Consider the following 21,053-nt stretch of genomic DNA (forward strand, 5'->3'; position numbering starts at 1 on the left):
CCTTATAGTATCCTAGAGAAAAACTGTCTGGTCCAGGTGCCCTCCATGTCTTAGCGGTTTTGATTGCGGACAGATGTTCATCGTCCCCCAGGGGTGCATATTGCGTTTCTGCCGTCTCAGTAGGTAGTACGCCTGGCTGGTGGTTAGTCAGGTAATTCGGGATAGCAGAGGAATGTTCAGTTTCCCTTGTATGGGTGTGATTCCCAGTGGTCTTAAATAGCGTTGAGTAGAATTCCTGGAATTCTTTTGCAATGTTGCGTGGGAACTGGGAAACATTCCCCGATGTCACCTTGAATTTATGTATCTGCATGCATTGCCCCGGTCCCTGTAGCATGCAAGCAAAATACTTACTGCCTTGGCGTGTGTGTAAAAAAAGCCTTTCGATCTCTGGACGCCCCTATAATGTCGTCGCGTCAATAGAACTGTAAGCTGACGTCTAGCGTCCAGTAATTCCGTGTAGATGGATTCTAAATGTGACCTTTTGTGTTGAAGTTCAAGAGTTGTAATCTAAGTGGCCAGCTTGGCCATTTGCCCGGTTGCATCCATCTTCTTCTTTGTTGCGAGGCCAATCAAACATCCTTGGATGACACTCTTGTGCACCTCCCATAATGTGAGAGCTGACATATCGTTGGTGTCGTTTTCCTCAAAATATAGGGTAAATTCATTTCCCACTTGTTCCTTAAGGGTGGGGTCCAACAGCAGGGTTTCGTTAAGTCGCCAAGTCCTCTCAGCTGGTTTAGAAAGGGGGGATTCTATGCCAATCTGTACTGGTCCGTGGTCTGACCAGTCAATGGTCTAATTGTCGCTTTAAGTAGACGGTTAAGGTCCTCTTGCTGAAGAAACAGGTAATCGATACGGGTGTAACGATCATGGATTGGGGAGTATTGTGTATAGTCCCTATTTGTGGGATTGCAGGCCCTCCAGCAATCTATTAACATTAAATCTCTGAGTGCGAGATGAATTGCTGGGATGTGTCGCTGAGAAACGCAGCTGTGGCCCATGGAAGAGTCTAAGATGGGATCTAGAGGGACATTTAAGTCTCCCCCAAAATCAGGAAGATGGGGGCTAGGGGGACATTTAAGTCTCCCCCCAAAATCAGGAAGCCTTCCGTGAAGCGTTTTAATTTTTAATAAAGTTAGGTTATGCATTCAGAGGGTTAAAGTATCATGTCATAAGAAAATATAGGATACAACATTAGAAAAGGAAACATTAAATTGTGTACTGGATCTTTCTGACCTGAAATACTGAAATATGTATATATTATCATAAATCTGTCAGTTAATAAACAGAAACAGAATAACAATAATATAGTAATCACTCCAGGTAGAAAGTAAATAATCCACAGAGAGTTAACTTACAGATCGATGTTTTGATTAACTATCAGGTACTCACCAGTCTTGCACTGCATTGAAGGAATCTTCATTGCTAATGTCATACATTAGAATAAAACCCATTGCCCCACGGTAATATGCTGTTGTAATCGTGCGATATCTCTCCTGTCCAGCCGTATCCTGTAATGATACATATGTGTTTTAAATATATTTTGTTTAACAACGTTGGTATAGTGACAGCTCACCTAGCCATTACTGGAATATAATTTAATTTTAATTTTTTATTTAAGTCAATTGTGTAACATTATTAGAAAAAATGTAAATGTTACCATTGTAATAGTTAAAATTACAGAGCAATCCACCTTACTTTACAGAATATAAAATACTTTAAATACATTTATTAAAACCATTGATTATGTTGCTGGCTTGCAATCATCATTGCAGTGCAGTGCTGCATTTGCATAGTTATGTGACAAGGCAATAAGCCATACTTCCTTTATAGATTTTGGAATATATTTGTTGTACTTTGCTAAACTAAACTTGTGAATAAAATTACGTCTCTTTGGCCAATAAAACAAACCAATTGTTTTTTTAAATTTAGCTCATGTATCTTAAAGATGGCAATTCTTTTTTCAATGTTCCTATATTTCTGATAAAGCGAAGAGCAAGACAACAATGTGATATTTCTAAAATGTTTCAATGAATTTGATATTCAGGAATGCCGCGGTCTGATTGTGATCTGATTGAAATGTGTCAAACTCATTGCATAAAATATATCTGATATATCTTTTTTAAACTTGGAGCTGGTGGTATTCTTAATCTGCTTTGAGATGACATGTATTGAGGGCACATAAGACAATCTATGTAGTCCTAAACACCCCTCTAAACACAGAACTCAGTACAAGTAATGTGAGTGCCAGGAGGAAGATTTGTTCATTAAAGGCTCTATTCAATATCATATCACCCATCAACACTCTATGGATATAGGTAATCAATCTGGCGGTGTATCATGTAGATGGATAAACTTTAGTTATGAATTACTTCACCGGTCAGCATTATGTAATACGATTCAACATTCCCTCTTTCACTGCTGTCATATATCTGTTATCCTCGTGTTTCTCCAATAAAACATAAGCTATATTAATAGGCACATATTGCAGACATATCAGCCTGATTGCCATTATGTAGTCAAGAAGGATTTTCTTCCCCTTTTTTGTGGCATAATTGAAAATGGCCACAATTTCTTTACTTCCTTTGGTTCAACAGCATAAAAGAATGGCTTTCAAGGTTGAACCTAATGGGCTTTAGTCTTTTTTCACTCTAGATAACTATGACACTATGTAACCAATGCACGTGACAGTCAATTGTACTTGAAGAGGAACAATGCTGGATTGTTCCCCTTCTCCCATTTACAGTCACCGTAGTGCTTTTCAGCCTCTTCTCCTCTCTCCTTTTTCTTTGGCATGGCTACATCTTCCCTTTTTACTTTCAAGGTTATCCTTTTCTATGTGTTCTTAGATTTTTCAATTTCCCTCCATCCATTTTCCAGAATCCATTCTTCCCTTTTAAGTTTGGCCTCTCTACCTTTTTGCTCTTGCCTCTTCCCCTTTCCATTTTCTCTACTCTCCTCCCTTTCCTAGTTGTAGTTGTCCTTTGCAGCTTAATCTCCTCTCTCTGGTTTACCTTCTTTTTCACACCCATCTATTTTAAAAATCACATCTGCTCAGATTTCTCAAGGCAGTAATGAGAGAATGGGAGCAGTGATGCTCATATTTTTAATGTACTAAAAAGGATATTAAAAACATGTATTTCATGTACATATAAGCATATATAATTTGATGATGTAAGAAAGATTTCCATTGTAGTTTAAAGGTGTGAGCTAAAACCAGAATCATAGAATGTGACGACAGATAAGAATCATTTGGCCCAACTAGTCTGCCCAACTTTCATTAGTCCCTGGCCTTATCTTATAGTTAGGATAGCCTTATCCCTATCCCATGCATGCTTAAACTCCTTTACTGTGTTAACCATGCTGATGAACTGCAAATTGCAAAGCTGGGTAAGACATTGTTAAATGTTAGTTAATACGACCATTAGTCTAAATAAAAGGTGTTGTAAAACAACTTATCATTACAAACGGGAATCTGTAATCTATCTTCAAATCTAAAACAAAATGTAAAAAAAAGTAAATGCATATTTTTCACAGATTTCTAGGAGATTTGTTGTATCACAATCGATCAAAGTATGTGTGTGTAGAGCAATTCTTTTTTTTTCTACTAAAATCTTGTCCTGTAATATAAAAAAATACAGCAGTATATCTGAAAATAGCTCTAAATCTAGACTTGAGGCTTCCATCCTGTGATAAGATTCTGCTAATGTTACAGCAGCATAGCTAAAGACGTTGAGTGTTAGGTTTCATATGTACTAACAATACAGTCAGAAGAATCAAATTGACCTGCAGGCTCAGAAGACATAATGGAACAATAAAAAATACACACGTATGCCTACATATAGCAAAATCAATTGTTGATTATAATCACTTATCAAAAAGGAAGTATCAACGTTTCCATGCTGTCAGCACAAGAGAGTATTCGTTAGAGTAATGAAAATGAAGAAAAAAAAAAGCAGGTAAAATGAGCTCTAGAAGAACATTCAGTGAAGAACATTCTCCTATACCAGTGAATAAATAGTGAGACAATAGCTGTAGTATATAATACAAATTTATTTAGTTCAATAAGCACTATGGATTTTAATGATGCGGTAAATTCAACGATATATGATGTAACAATGCTATATCTGCCTCCTATCTTTTGTATAAAATCCCCTTTGTCTGCCTGGCCCTTTGATAAATGCTTCTATGACACAAATGGCTGTAGAGAAATCCTTCTTGATCGCGTATCCATGGTGATACATCCGAGTGTCATGTATATACAGTATCTGTGATATCTGGAAATTAAGTGGTCATGAGAACCCTTGCAAATATTAACCCATTAGTCTCTGCATTGTATAGGGTTTACATGCCAGATTGCAAGTTCTACTCCATGACTCCATAGCTAATCAAGCTTCCGGTGTGGACACATTCTAGAGTGACAAAATATTAAGGTCTTTTTTCTAACAGGGGATGAGGCTAGATAGTAGTTTAAAATGTATTTTCACTTTTAAAGAGTTAACTTAATGTATTTGTTGTGGTATGCTCACCACCAGGAAGCTTTAGTCCACACTGTAATTTGTACACAGTTGTGCCCTGGGACAGTTCAAGCACAACAGTCACTAAAACAGCTTGACAGGATATGTGGGTTCCGGCTGGTGCCTATTAAAGCCTCCAGGAGAACCATAGGCTCCTGCATGCAGGGCCGGATTAAGAGCCCAGTGGGCCTGGTGCTGATAATTATGATGGGCCTAATTACAAAATCTTATTGACCAAAAACACTAAAACAGTCCTACCTCCTAAGCGTCATGTATCTGATGGAGATGGTGCTGGAGGGAAACTCATAGGATGCAACTATGAGAAAACACAAACCCTTTGCTAATCTCACGCTTTCATCTTTCAAGTAAACCCATACCCCCTAACAGCAGTGTCAAGTAAAGCAGGAAGTCTATGGATGCGGTAAAAGGGTGGGCCACTGACACAAATCACATAACCAGAACGTCCGAAAGGGCGAACATACACAAAAAGGGTGCATGTCTGTGTCCCCATGTCTCCCAGTCCCTTAGTGTCTGTGTCCCCATGTCTCCCAGTGTCCCCATGTCACTAGGACACATGGGGACATTGAGAGACATTGGGACACTGGGAGACATGGGGACACATATACTAGGGAACACTGGGAGACCTGGGGACACTGAGACTCTTGGGGACACTGGGAGACATGGGGACACAGGGTGATAGACACGAGGGGACACTGGGAGACATGGGGCACTGAGACACTGTGATATATGTAGGGGGCACTGGAGACTTGATAAAGACCTGGGTACAGGTCAAAATGTTGCAGTGTCCAATTCACCTGCCTAAAGCTATCACAGTGCCTGAGATTTTTTTATTTTATACTAGGGGACACTGAGAGACTACGGGCACTGAGAGACATCGGGCACTGAGAGACATGGGGCACTGAGACACTCTGATACATAGGGGACACTGATACCTAGGGGACATTGGAGACTTGATAAAGACCTGGGTAAAGGTCGAAACGTTGCGGTGTCCAATAAACCTGCCTAAATCTATTACAGTGAGTGCCTGAGATTTTTTCTTTTATACTAGGGGACACTGAGACACTAGGAGACATGGGGACATTGGGGGACTAGGGGACTTTGGGAGACTAGGAAACACTAGGGACACTGGCACACTACAGACACTGAGAGACACCAGGGACACATGGGGATACTGAGATACTAGGGACACTGGCTGGGAGATGTGGGGACACTGGGAGTGCCCCATGTCTCCTAGGTCTCAAAGTCACCCAGTGTCCCCATGTCTCCCTGTGTCCCCCAGTGTTTCCATGTCTCTCATTGTCCCCTAGTGTCTCAGTGTCCCCATGTCACCCAGTGTCCCCTAATGTTTGTATCCCCATGTCTTCCAGTGTCCCTTAGAGTCTGTGTCCCCATGTCTCCCAATGTCCCAATGTCACTAGGACACTAGGGGACACTTAGAGACATGGGGACACATGGTAACACTGGCAGACATGGGGCCACTGAGACACTAGGGACAGTGGCTGGGAGACATGGGGACACAGACTAATGGCCACTGCGAGACATGGGGCCACTGTGTCCCTAGTGTCTCAGGGTCTCCATGTTCCCCAGTGTCCCAATGTCTCAGCATCCCCATGTCTTGGAGCTGCTGTCTGGACTCTCTGTGCAGAGCTGCTCCCCCGTGGATCAGTGAGTAGAGAGAGGCAGGGAGGAAGATGCCGTAACTTCTTATCACTGCCTCTATCCACACAAACAGACCCCTACTGACCGGCGCTGGTACTGCAGAATAATCTCTGTTTATACTGAGACAGACATTTGTATTGCCGGTATTACTGCAATACCGGCACCGGCTAGGCAGCTTCGAATACCTGAGAAATACTTCTGAGAAATACCTGTCAACCCTAAGAAATACATGAGAAATACCTGGCAACCCTATGCGTAGTGTGTAAAAAAAAATGTAAAAAAAAAAAAAAAAATTATTTTTTTTTTTTTTTAAATCAATGGGCCTATTCCATGGGCCTGGGCCTGGAGCTGCAGCTCCATCAGCCCCTATGTTAATCCGGCCCTGCCTGCATGGCCATCTCATAGGCTGAGAACCTTAGCTGAGTGTACTTAGCCAATGAGCTTGTTAACTGATGTCAATGGCTGCATTGCTGAGCTTAACTCAATGTTGGGAGCTTCCTGCTCTCCTAGAGGAGAGATTTGGTGGACCCCAGGTAAGATGCAAAAAGTTTGATTACTTACCCTGGAGGGTACTAGAGTAATTATTCTACCATATCCACTACTGCACACTGTAATGGTTATGTTGCTTGGATACCTTTAAGTCAGCAATGTAGGAACCTAACCGGGTGGTCCTTAAAGATGAACCGGGCTGCAGGTAACTGGTTGCAACTATTTGCCAGTATCCAATTTCTAGACAATAAAATTTATTAATTGTGCTATCCAAACAAAGGAATAAATACAATTTTATTTTGTGTACAAGATTATATCTTAGAGTAGAAAGGTATAAATTATAGCAATGCTGGTCAGTAGCTGCAGAACCACACACAAGATAAGTATATTGTTTAAATGGATGTATTTACAGATATTTTCTTTTTAACAATTTAAAGGTAATATTTTATTTTTACTTGAAGTGGATCTTCTCCTCCAAGGGTTAGTGGTTGAGACTCTTCATATGCTGCTTTCCTTGCAGCAAGAGAAACAACAATATACTTTAAAAATATATAAATTAGGATTTTATTTTTTATGGGAATAATTACGGTAATTTTAAAAAGTCATATCATGCCATGTGAGATTTTATATAAGGGTGATTTTTTTCCACTCAGGCCTAGACAAAAACATTTTCATGTACCAACACGGACAATGTTACCCTAGGTATTTACCAAACACAAAGTCTTGGAAACGAATTGAGGTCCCTTTACACCTACTGAGTATGATGGAAAGTCCTTCAAAACATTCCGGTGCCATTACTCGAGGGAGAATTCAACTTGAGAATAAGTACAAAAGCCTAACTATACCAAACAGGATTATCTACTCGATTATATTTTAAGAACCCTCTTGGGGTTCACATTTATAGTTTAATTGGGAACAATCATTTCCACGAACTTTAAAGATTATTTTTACTTATCTCTATATTTTAATAATATGTGTTTGTGTGTTGTGAAAAATAAAATTAAACACTAAATGCAAAAAAAAAAATAAAAAAATAAAGATTTAAAAAAAAAAAAAGAAATATAAATAACTCTATATCCTGTAAATGGATGCCTCCATCTTAGCTCCCTGTCAATCATTATTAGAAACTCTGCTCTTTGTACCTGGCAGTCAACATAGAGAAAACATACAGAAAAGGAGAAAATTAAACAATACTTATGTTTGTCCTCTTCATTTGTAATTTGTTTCCCCTGGCTTTGCCTTGTCTGAACTGGATTATACTGTCATGTGTTAAATCTAATATAAATTTAAAAGAAACCAGAGGATCTCGTGGAAAAAAAAGGTTAACGCGTTATAAATTAACTTTAAAATTAATTTTAATAGTGTAAATTCCAGAAAAAAATAGTGTTTCCGTTTAATATTTTGTATGTATTGAAATTTGCAATGGTATTACATTATTTTTAATTTCATTTCATTTATACTACTTTCACTGTTATCTTAACTATATATTAACTTTCTCAATTCTATCTTCAGAAATTAATGGTATTTTAATAACTTGTAGTTCTAATACTGATATTGTTTTAAATCTCACTGTCCTGTTAACCTTAATGGTACCATCCAAATACCATAGTAGTGGTTATGGTGTCAGAAGTGCCCTCGGGCCTCCCAACTGAAAAGTAGTCACCTGTGATCTGCTGAATGCTTTTTCCTCTCAGCAACTAGGAAGGCTGGAAACTTTTGCTTAGGAACTTCTGCTGGCTTTCTTAAACTCAGCCGATGAGCTACGCCCTGAGTGGCTGGTCTTAGAGCTCAGTCAGAGAGCTTCTGGTTCATCTGTAACCTGTACAGGTGAAGCAGCACCTGGCAAACCCTAGATAAGAAGTCAAAATGTTCAAAAACAATTTAAATACTTAAACTAGGGGTGCCAAAAAGGTAGTTCCCCAGATGTTGTAAAACTACAACTACCACAATGCTTTGCATGTCTTTAGAATGATAAAGCATTATGGAAGCTGTAGTTTTAAACCATCTGGGGATCTATCTTTTGGGCAGCCCTGACTTAGACGATGGGGGCGCTAGTCCACTGTATTGGCTATGGTGCTTGTAGTGTTCTTTTTTTTTTTTTATTCTTTTTTTTGTTGCGCAGGTGATTACAATAATAACGACAAACGCCACAACAGCGGACGTGTGCATATTAAACAGGCTAAACAGCGGCATTAACAGTAGCGCATTTTGTAGTGTTCTTTTAACCCCTTCCTGACCGCGGACATATCAGGTACGTCTGACAAAAAATGGTGCTTAAGGTCCGCGGTGAAAAAAGTTAAAAAAAAAGTTACAAATAAGTTCTAAAAAATGTAAATAAAGTTCATGAATGTAATATATATGTATATGTATATGTATATATATATTAATTATAAACTACACTTAGTATAGGATATGTGTGTATATATATATATATATATATACCCACTACCCAGACTCAAACACGTCCACACGACGAACGGCCTTAAAACACTTAGGGACCTAGGGGGGGATGGCGAACACAACCTCCTGACACGCTTAAAATATAAACAAATCCAAGCTTATATCGCGACGCTCCCACAGGGGCCCATTCTAACAAGAGCCCCCACCTACTTTGAAGATCATTGCCTGACTCCAGACCCACTGACCCACGGAGTCTCTCTCATGTACACATCGCTCCTGACACGGACACCGACCACACAGCCTAGCTTTATGGGGAAATGGGAGGCGGCCCTGGGACGCACATTTAATAAAGTGGAATGGGGAAAAAATATGCTACCTCATGCACCACTGCTCCAGTTTCAGTAAGACCCAAGAAACAGCGTACAAACTATTGACACACTGGTACTGCACACCCGCCGCAATGAGCGCGCGTATCCCTGACTGTCCCCCAGAGTGCTGGAGATGCGGCAAGGAAAGGGGTACACTACTGCACATCTGGTGGGACTGTAGCAAGATATCCCCGTTCTGGAAGGACATACACAAAATCATAGGGCAGTTCTCTGATGACCCACCCCCTTTCGGCCCAGCGGAACTGCTACTACACCACACTAAGACCCTATACAAGAGATCAATGACAATCCGGATTCTTAATATAGCTAAATCAATCATCCCTCAACACTGGAAACAGCAGATCACTCCTCCGCTGGGGACTTGGTTCACCCAAATGGAGGAACTGAGATCACTGGAAGACCTCCACGCCACCGCAAACAACACACACCAGAGTTACCTCAACACATGGACGCACTGGCTGCTGAAAGCATCAAAATTAAACTTCCTGGGCAAACCGTAAACTCGGGGATAGGACAGGTACCCCGACATACTACGGACCTAGACGCTGACCGACCCTGACCCACCAGACACCCTTTCGCCATAACCCATTCCTATCCACGCACCCGCTAGCCACCCACTACCCATGACATCCACGAAATGGCAAAGACCACCTAGACCTATGAGAACACTGACGACTAGGGAGGCCCACGAAACGCCCTCTCATCACGTAGCTGAGAAACCGCAGGGGAACAGGGACGACGACAGGCTACTACCATGAACCATCTAGAGATGGGGACACCTCACCACCTACCAGGACATAGATTAGGTGGATTACACAGTCGGACGAGACATGTCTAGCCCCGACCTCACACAACCAGTGGGATGGCGGCTCTCTGACGCAACACATACAGTCTAGCTGGGACCTGCGAGTCCACAATGCGTAGGGGGCCTGCGAGCCCACATTCACTCATGCCTTTGCAATATTGCCTGCTATTCCCTCTATTGCTTGTACCCACAAACACAATCCAAGCACCTAACAGATCGAAACACGGACAGGGCCTGCGAGCCCAGATGTGGTCCGTACGTATTCTTTCCAGACTAATGTGTATCACACATGACCCAACCCCTACCTATGCAATACCCTTGATGTCTTACTAGTTCGGCAAGGGACCTGCGAGTCCGTATACCATATGGGCCTGCGAGCCAAATTATTGACTGCTTATGCCTTTCAGAGTTAACCTGTTGTTGCATGCATGTTTGCGTACTGAATATGCCAACGGAGACCTGCGCGTCTCACAGTTTACCAACCAACAAAATAAATAAAAATATATTTACAAAAAAAAAATATATATATATATATATATATTTTTTATATATATATATATATATATATATATATATACACACATATCCTATATATATATATATATATATATATATATATAACGTCATACTAAGTGTAGTTTATAATTAATATATACATATATTAATATTAAAATATACTTAAAGTAAAATTACACACACGTATTAATATATATAATATATATAATAACTATATATATTGTGTGTTTATATATATATATATATATATATTTTATAAAAAATAAATAATTAATAAAAAATGAATAAAAAAATTAAAAATAAAAGATTTAAAAATAATATTTTTTTTTACAAATTATATATATATATATATGTGTGTAATTTTATTCTAACCATATTTTAAAATTAATATATGTTTAAATATATTTATATCAAAATACACTTAGAATGAATTTATATATATATATATATATATATATCTATGTATATATAAATAAATAAAAATAATACAAAACATACATATGTCCATATACATAATTACATAATTTCATAAATATACACGTAAACTTCAAATATATAAATTTGTAAATATATTTAAATTCTACGTGCATATTTATGTAATATTTTTTACATAATTAAGTAATTGTATTGATTGCAATTTGAGGGACATGTCTGACAACCCAGGCCGAAAGTCCAGAGAATTTAATTTGCTAGCACGGTGTTTAACCCTGTACCTTTCCATGACACCCTAAAACCTGTACATGGGGGTACTGTTCCTCGGAAGACTTCGCTGAACACAAATATTAGTGTTTCAAAACAGTAAAACATATCACAGCGATGATATTGTCAGTGAAAGTTACATTTTCTGCATTTTTCACACACAAACGGCACTTTCACTGATGATATCATTGTTGTAATACGTTTTACTGTTTTGAAATACTAATATTTGTGTTCAGCAAAGGCTCCCGAGTATAACAGTAGCCCCCATGTACAGGTGTTATAGTGTTTTTGAAAGTTACAGGGTCAAATATCAGGCCAGATTAGTTATGTTGCCTTTGAGAGCGTATGGTAGCCCAAGAATGAGAATTACTCCCATGTGTTTTGTTTTTTTTTACCTTTTTTTAATCATATTTTATAATTTCTTTAATAGTAAATTATATGATATGATGAAAATAATGGTATATTAAGAAAAAGCATTTAATGGTGAGAAAAACGGTATATAATATGTGTGGGTACGGTAAATGAGTAAGAGGAAAGTTACAGCTAAACACAAACACAGCAGAAATTTAAAAGCCCTGGTCCTTAACGGTAAGAAAATTGAAAAGCAGTCTGGTCACGAGGTTAATCTACATAGTTATTCTGCCTTCTGCCAGGCCTGTACACCTCAATCCTACTGCCATTTCTTAATATTAAAAACAAATGATATTCTGTGCTGCCGTCACAATCTGGACCTACAGTATTAATATAGGTTGTATTCCTATCTATCCTGTCCTCCTAAATAGTGTATTTACAACATTCTCAATGTACCTTAAACTAGATTGTATTCAGCCTGTGCCATTATACAAAGAATTAAATCTATAAAACAGCCAATGCAAAGAAAAAGGGTTAATAATACGCCTCTGTTATTCCTCCCTTATTCATTTATCTTGGTTATACAACCTCCAAAAGTTCCTAACTAAATATTATATTATGCATGGAAGAAAAAATATCCATAGTGCAATTTGTATGTAAATCACTCATTTTTCCGTGAACTAATAACTTACTAGACAGGAGTAGACCGTATACAATTGTGAAAATTGGAGGAAAGTCGAGACAGGGGGGGATATGATAGAAACATTTAAATACATAAAGGGAATCAACACAGTAAAGGAGGAGACTATATTTCAAAGAAGAAAATCTACCAGAAGAAGAGGACAGTCTTAAATTATAGGGGCTAAGGTTTAAAAATAAAATCAGTAAGTATTACTTTACCGAGAGGGTAGTGGACGCATGGAATAGCCTTCCAGCTGAAGTGGTAGGGGTTAACACAGTAAAGGAGTTTAAGCATGCGTGGGATAGGCATAGGGCTATCCTAACTATAAGATAAGGCCAGGGACTAATGAGATTATTTAGAAAATTGGGCAGACTAGATGGGCCAAATGGTTCTTATCTACCGTCACATTCTATGTTCAGCCTTCCTCACATATGTTTTTGCTGTTGATCCAAAAGAAGGCAAAAAACCTAGTTGCAAGCGCTTCCAATTTTGCAACAAACTAGGTAAAAATTCCTTCTTGACCCAGAAATAGCAGTCAGATGTCTCCTTGAATAAAGCAGCTATTACTCCACTAATTAGAAATTATATCCCTGTATGTTATGTTTTTGCAAGTATTTATCCAATTGCAGTTTAAACATCTGTATGAACTCTGATAAAACAACCTCTTCAGGCAGAGAATTCCATATCCTTATACTTTTCTTTGCCTTAGATGAAATCTCCTTTCTTCCAGCCTAAACGTGTGACCTCGTGTCCTGTTTATAGCCCTGTTTATGAATAGGTTCCAGATAAAGTGACTAACAACACTGGAGAACTAATTGGCTCTTTGAAAATGTGTGTGAAAACATTGGCAGAAACGTTAATCCAAAAGATCAACTATATCACTGCCGCTGTTCTATTAGTCTCATTCTAGAATATAAGTATCACTTGCCCAATGTGTGCATTTATTAATTGTACATTATTTGAATGTAGTCTGAATTAATCTCACATAATTTCCTGTTTAAATTTAATCTCGACTGGATTTACCCCATTCACATTATGTTTATTTATCCCTATAGTATGGAATTTTAGGTTATCCCATTCATGTTATTGCTTGCGATACAATTGGTATATAAGGGACTATTCCCTCTGACCACAGGTTATATTATTATTATTATGTTATTTATATAGCGCCATCAAATTCCGCAGCGCTTTACAATCGTGGACGAACAGACATATATAGTAGTAATACATATTTTATTTTTTAATTACTGTTTCAAACCCGGCCATTTTGCTGTAATTTTTGTTTTTTATCAGTTTGATACGTTATCATTTCTCTACAGGTCACAGTTTAGTAAACAAGGCATTTTGCATGTGGATAACATTAGCGAGTTTCGAAATGTATATCTCAAGTTGCATCAATATTTGCTTCCCCATTCAGCCAATATAATCATATTAATACCCTCTATTAAATAATAGTGACTGTTATGTACATGGTATCAGTCATTACTCTCACATAATTCCAGATATAGTTTTATTGGGCCCTATTCAACCCAGATATTGTCTCGTCAATAAAAGGGACCCAATGCACACAGTCATTTTTTTCCTTGTGGGTCGTCTGGTGTGCCTGTGTATCCATCTTCTGTGTGCTGAACATCAATCATGCCATAAGACTTTCAGAGATGAAATAAATTGATGTGACATATCAACAGAACTGTGCAAGGAGACATGAGCAAACACACATCTTAGAGTTTAGTGGAGCTGTCAATCTGCGGCGTATTGAAACATGTACTTTCAGTCTCTGTATTTCATGTAACGAAGATAGTCAGTCTGTAGATCTTACAGGATACGTAATGCCTATATCTTTTCACAGCACCATCAGAAACCTTGTTACCAGTGATAAATTCTATAAATATCTATTTCTAATGCTATACACGATAGGAGCCTAGACAGGCAGAAAAAAGTGTTTATGGTTTTTTACAGAAATACATTTTGTCAGGGACATCTGTTTTCAGGAACATGAAAGAATCTGATTTTTTTTTTTGCCATTTACTATGTAGTTTAGTGTAGTGAATCAGAGACCAAATTTGCTGCAGTAATGCTAAAATTGACAAGAAAAGAAAGGTGTGTTTGTACAGCTGGAAATGTTGTCCTATATATATTTTTTTTATTTTTGAGTTTAATCTTTCTTAAAGGGAGAATATCACTTTCCAGGATTTTTAAAATGATGTGTACTTATTCCCGAATTTAACTAACATACATTAATTGTAAATTTAAAAATGTATTACTAAAAATAAAATTAAAGGTCAATATATACACTTCTTGATCCTGAAACGGTTCACCTCCATCTTGATTCCTTGATGCCCGTTGTTACAGGCTCTGTCCATTGTACCTGGCAGTCAGCATAGAGGAAGCATACAGAGAAAGGAAACAATCTCCTCTTCATAAGCAATGTTTGCCCTGACTTTGCCTTGTCTGAACTGGATTGTGATGTATTTGGCGAAATATAAATTTAAAAGAAAACAGAGCTTCTCATAAAAAAGGTTAATGCAAATTGCAGATGATTTTCCAAGTACCTTTCCACTTTAAGGAACAAACCCAAATATGTTTTTTTAATATTGAAGCTGGAAAGCAGTGAGTTCTATAAATATGGTTTGTACTTATACAACTAGCATGTCCACCACATATAGATGCTCTGTATTAGCTTTAGTTGTATGAGTCTGGTGGGGAGAAACACAGACAAAGTTACAATTTTTTTTTTTTTTTTTTTTAACCAAAAGGAAAACATTTAGCAATTTTTAGCTCCTCTGCTTTTAGCAACATGATTCATTATTTTGGCCACTAGGTAAAATTGATAGATGTATATAATTTTTGCTAGAAGTTTTAGGTTCACTTAAAGGGACGCTACAGTCACCAAAACAACTTTAGCTTAATAAAGCGATTTTTGTGTCTAGATCATGCCTCTAAAATTAAATCTTACTGCTCTATTCTCCATTTAGGAGTTCAAACACTTTTGTTTCTGTCTATGCAGCCCTAGCCACTCCTCCCCTGGTTGTGACTCACACAGTCTACATGAAAAAAAGGTTTACTTTTCAATCAGAGGTTAACTTGCTTTAGAGTTTTTTTTTAAATCTCCTGTTCTGTAAATTCAACGTTATTCACACACAGAAGTCTCATGCAAGGTCTAGCAAGCTATTAACAGAGTAAGATATAAGAAACTCTAAATTAAACAGAATTTGCAGTAAAGGAAGTGTAAACATTAGAGCTCACTGTGCACTTTACTTGGAAGCAACGTTATTTTGGATACTATTTAATATATGTGGTGGGAAAGGGACACTCTAAGCACTATCACCACTTCAGCTTAGTGTAGGGACTCAGGGAAACCTATTCAGACAAACCATAAGGGCATCAGCTTATCACTGTAATGCAAAAAACATATAATAATATTTATATATATTTTGCCTAGGACATACTTAAAAAGGGGGAGAAATCTCAACGTATCCTTCCTGGTAAAATATTTTATAAATAAATACAGATTTTGCACTTCAGTAATAGGTTAATTTTTGTATCCTCTTAATGAAGCTAATTCCAATTAGAATTCAGTCGACTGAATTCCCACCAAAAAGAATGTTTTTTTACCATTCAAATTTCCATCAATATCAACATTACCAACAATAGTCCACGTTCCATGTATATCAAGCGGAGAGAAGCGGTGGCAGCAACAATTCCAGCACTCCGGGTGATATATGATCCGAGTAAATGTTAAGTAATCAATCATTTTTAATAATATAGAGAGCTAGTTGGGAACACCTATTTTTATTATTATTTATGGGATCTTGGTTATGGAGAGCATATAGACTGTTGAACAAGTAGGTGGTTGGAGTTTTGGAGGCTCCTGGCTACTTGGTTACTGGCATGAAAGTTAGGGAATCACTCTATGTTGGTCAAGGGCTTTGGACCCTTTTGTCCACTGTTTTGTCCACATGAGATGTAAGACCAGCTTGCTAGATTTTTTAGAGGTTGGAAAATGATATACAGGACAACATGGACTCTCCTAACATAGTGTCTTACATGTTTTACATGTCTTACATGTTTAAGCCCCTTAAAATATTTTTATGGGTGAACTATATGCTAGCTAAACGGTTACTTGAGTTTCCCCTAACTGGCGATAGATTGTCTAGCAGGTTAACTCCAAGACTCCTGGAGTTTTTATTGTCCAGTGATTTTTCACCCAATTACAGCATTAAATGTGGCCCTGGGAGATTATTATTATTATTAATAATATATTAATATAATGCCAACAAATTCCGTAGCGCTTTACAATGGGTGGACTAACAAACATGTCATTGTAACCAGACAAGTTTGACACACAGAAAGAGAGTGGTTGAGGGCCCTGCTCAATGAGCTTACATGCTAGAGCAGTGCTTCCCAATCCAGTCCTCAAGGCACACCTACCAGTCCAGGATTTAGGGGTGACCCAGTTGTGTCTAAGGTGTTTTTTCTTTTTTTTCTAAAAACACCTTAGACAAAACTGGGTAATCCTTAAATCCTGGACTGGTAGGTGTGCCTTGAGGACTGGGTTGGGAAACACTGTGCTAGAGGAAGTGGGGTAAAGTGACACAAAAGGTAAGGGAAGTAGATTGGTAGAATAGTATTCAATGAAGACTTAGTGTAGTTTTTTTTGGAGCCATTAATAGTTTAATTGATACGCTTTTGTGAAAAAGTAGTTTTTTAGTGATTTTATGAAGGAGTGGAGACTGGATGAGCGTCTAATGGAAAAGGGAAAGGAGTTCCACAGGAACGGTGCAGCCCTAAAGAAATCGTGGATACGAGCATAAGAGGTGGGATTACGAACAGAGTATAGACGCAGGTCTTCGGCAGAGACGGGACATATTTGTGTATTAGGGAAGATAGATAGGTGGGATTTGAAATATACTGGCTGTATAAATGTTATTATTATTATAATTATTAATAAAGCGCCAACAAGTTCCGTAGCGCTGTACAATGGGTGGACTAACAAACACATATTTGTAACCAGACAAGGTTGACCCACAGGAACAGAGGGATTGAGGGCCCTGCTCAATGAGGATGTTAATGTTAATACACAGGCAGACATCTGTTACACAGGAAACCTAATCAGCAACTTGCAATCATAAAATAATGACAGAGATGAATGTTTGTGCAGAGCTCTTGGTTTAATTAGGAGAGAAACTCACTGATGACAAAGCTATTTTGGTTGATTGTGTGAATTATCCACTTATCATTGGAACCAAGTAGCTGTAAAATATGCAGGTGATAAAGAGAGCATTTCAAGTTATCATAAAATTTCTCCATAATTTTTTTCTGAATTTCAAAAATATGTACCGTACATTTGATGCTCACCTTAAAATGTGTATAAAAAATACATGCACCCCAAATGTAGTAAAAATATATATATAAATGCACCCCACATCTATTTTTTTCCTTTCTATTCAATATACAAAAATGCAACCTTTTTAGTTATTGTAAACACAGTCAAATGTTCTCTTTCATAACTGTAACGATGTAATGATAAATATATAAAAAAACTGAGGGACTGACATAAACTTTAATTGTTAGCAAATGTTTTCTTAAAGGATCACTAGAGTATTAGCAATACAAATCTATATTCCTTACACTATAGTGTCCCTCTACCTACACAGCGAACTACCCACGGCAATAGAAAAGTTAAGAACCCTGTAGTCACGTCAAGGTCCCTTAGTGCTGGCTTCGTCTAGACCTTTCTTCAACGTCAGTGCGAGGTGGAACATAATGCGCATGAGTGGTGAGTGCGGCATGTGCATTAGGCCTTCCCTATAGGAAAGCATTGAATCAGTGCTTTGCAAGATGCTGAATGACCTCATGCACAGCATGAGGACATGAAGCATTGTTTCACAGAGTTAAACTCAGTGAAACTGCAGAAAGCACCTCTAATGGCTGTCTGCTTACCTTAAGCATGCAATTGTTGTACCCATCCTAAAAGAGCCATCCTTAGACCCGTCTTCCCCTTCCAACTATCGTCCCAAAGGACAAACAAGAGTCCTGCGCATCCAGTAAATTGTGATAGCACCTGGGTGTGCACACCTATACTGGATGCGCAGGACTCTTGTTTGTTTTTTGGTTGAATATACACTGTTGGGACTTCAGTGTGGAGTATCTGCAGCACAGGTCTAACTTGTTCTTTGTTTATATTTTGAATTTAGTAGGCTTTTTTTGCCTTTACCTCATCCTACATATAGTGACAACTACCGTCCCATATCCCTGCTTCCTTTTTCCTCAAAACATCTAGAAAGACTTGTCTTTACTCATATGACTCACTTACTAAATTCCAACTCCCTCCTCGATCCTCTTCAATCTGGCTTTCGCCCCCTCCACTCTACTGAGACTGCTCTTATTAAAGTTACATATGACCTAATCACAGCTAAATCCAAAGGCCCTGTTGTGTATTTGTACCCCACCTCATCTAGACCGTAAGCTCGTTTGAGCAGAGTCCTCATCTACCTATAGACCCCCACCTTTCATTATACTGTAAAGTGCTGCGGAATTAGTTGGCGCTATATAAAAACCAATATTAATAATAATAGGTGGGAAAAAATATTTTATTTTATTTTAAAGTTGGAATTTTCATTTTTCTTCATTAGCAGATCAAAAAAACAGGCACAGTTTAACATATTTCAAAGAAATGTATAGAAATAGCAGTCATAGCTAAATGTTAAATTAAAGTGAATCGAAAATAAAACTATAAAATTGCAAAATGCAGCATAAAACACTTACACTGTCTCTGTAACTAATCTGGAAATTTTTGGACCTACTTTATATTTTGAAATTAATTTTTTTGCTCAAAACAATTAGAATTGTAGGTGAATACACCCCAAAGACAGACAAACTCATAGAGCATGAAAAGAGCCATTTTAGAGACGTTTTAAATTTGTTTTTTCAACTCCTCATCATTAATTGTCTACTGAATAACCTCACATTATCCATCACGTCATCTCATTGAATATCACACTATAGAACCAGCATGCACATCATGAGCAAAGGTCATCGCTCAGGAAAATGTGATGATAATTTGTGTATCACTTACAGCTTGAAATATAGATTGCATAATATATGAATATAATGTATGGATATTAGTTCTCTATATTGTATTTCATATAAACAGTAATATCTATAGTTAAAATAAGAGGATGCAAATTTGGCTTACTGGTAAATATCAGTGTGACAAAAGAAAATAGATTCATACAATGTCATAATTACCAGGTGTACCTTTCCTAAGCCAACAACCACCATGAACCTTTTCTCCTAGCGGAACGTGACATTCACTATAGTAAAATCAGATAATCTAAACATGATAAATCAAATGGGTTATAGCTAATAGGGGAACTAAGAACGGTATTCTAACAGCAAATTTGATACAAAGGAATGACTGAATATAAGAAGGAATATTATAATTAATCTAGACAAAGATTTATAATGAAATATGCCCACGGAAGTTCAAACATTATGACCTAGGCATACAATTTGAAATAAATTATTTTTGTCTTGCACTGCTAATTAATTAGAGATCTTTTTCGTTTGGAAGGAAATGCAATAATATAATTTGATATTTTCTGATGTTGCTACCTTCCGTAAAAAAAAAAATCCTTCCTTCTGCTCTCCCTCCCTCCTCTCCCACCCTCCACCCCCCCTCCCCCACCCTCTCTCCCTTTACCTTTCTTTCATTTTTTTCTCTCTTTTCTTTCTTTCCCCATTAGGTGGTGTACCTATCAAGTGAACTCTTAGTACAGTACAGAAGACAATTGATTACTCAAGGATCTGAGAAATGATCCATGTAGAGCTTGTTGGATTCCCATTGTCTTGAGCTGTGGTTCCCAAACTAGTCCTCACGACCCAGTAACAGTATAGGTTTTGGAATTGGAATTCCGCTGGAATAAAAAAAGGGAAATACATAAATCCTGGATTGCTGGTGGGCTATGCGGTCAGGCTTGGGATCCACTGGTCTAGATTCTCCTCAGTTCACAGGGAATGGATCAATAAATACACCTCATTAAGATCCCAGAGAAATTTTAGCTGAGGGATACCTCTGAAAGCTCAACACATCACACCCTGATGCAAATGGCCTACAGGAGCAGAAGACAATGCTCCATCCTACTCTTGTCTACAAAGAAGTGGTAGACAAGATTACAGATGGCATATGCTCACCATGAAACTGTAGATAGGAAAAGGTTCATTGGTCTTACCAATCATAATTTGTGCTGTAACGTAACGATTATGCTAATCCTTTCTACATTGTTTTGGAACCTTTACTTTGTAATATAACTATTTAGAACGCATTCTGACCATCCATTCCTACTCCTAGAGCCAAGATGTTTTTCATAAATAAACATATCAATTAAATAGTATAAGGGGATGAAATTTTACATATCAGGTCTTATAAATTCTTTAGTGTTTTTGGAAAATAAAAATAATATAATTAAATGAATAACATGATAAATTGTATTGCACAGTCACAAAAACAGTATGTGACTTTT

The 21,053-nt window shown here is 37.7% G+C and overlaps 1 protein-coding gene across 2 annotated transcripts in view; it reads right to left on the reverse strand.

Annotated features, from left to right (window-relative positions):
- The window catches only part of RAB3C (RAB3C, member RAS oncogene family), a 139,797-nt gene that overhangs the window by 35,394 nt on the left and 83,350 nt on the right, over positions 1-21,053 (reverse strand). For both annotated transcript variants that reach the window (XM_063454048.1, XM_063454047.1), the window contains exon 3: positions 1,393-1,511. In XM_063454048.1, the coding sequence (XP_063310118.1) occupies positions 1,393-1,511 (119 nt within the window). The remainder of the gene's footprint in view (positions 1-1,392; positions 1,512-21,053) is intronic.

This window comes from Pelobates fuscus, chromosome 5 (assembly GCF_036172605.1).
Source record: "Pelobates fuscus isolate aPelFus1 chromosome 5, aPelFus1.pri, whole genome shotgun sequence".
In the NCBI taxonomy this organism is placed as follows: domain Eukaryota; kingdom Metazoa; phylum Chordata; class Amphibia; order Anura; family Pelobatidae; genus Pelobates; species Pelobates fuscus.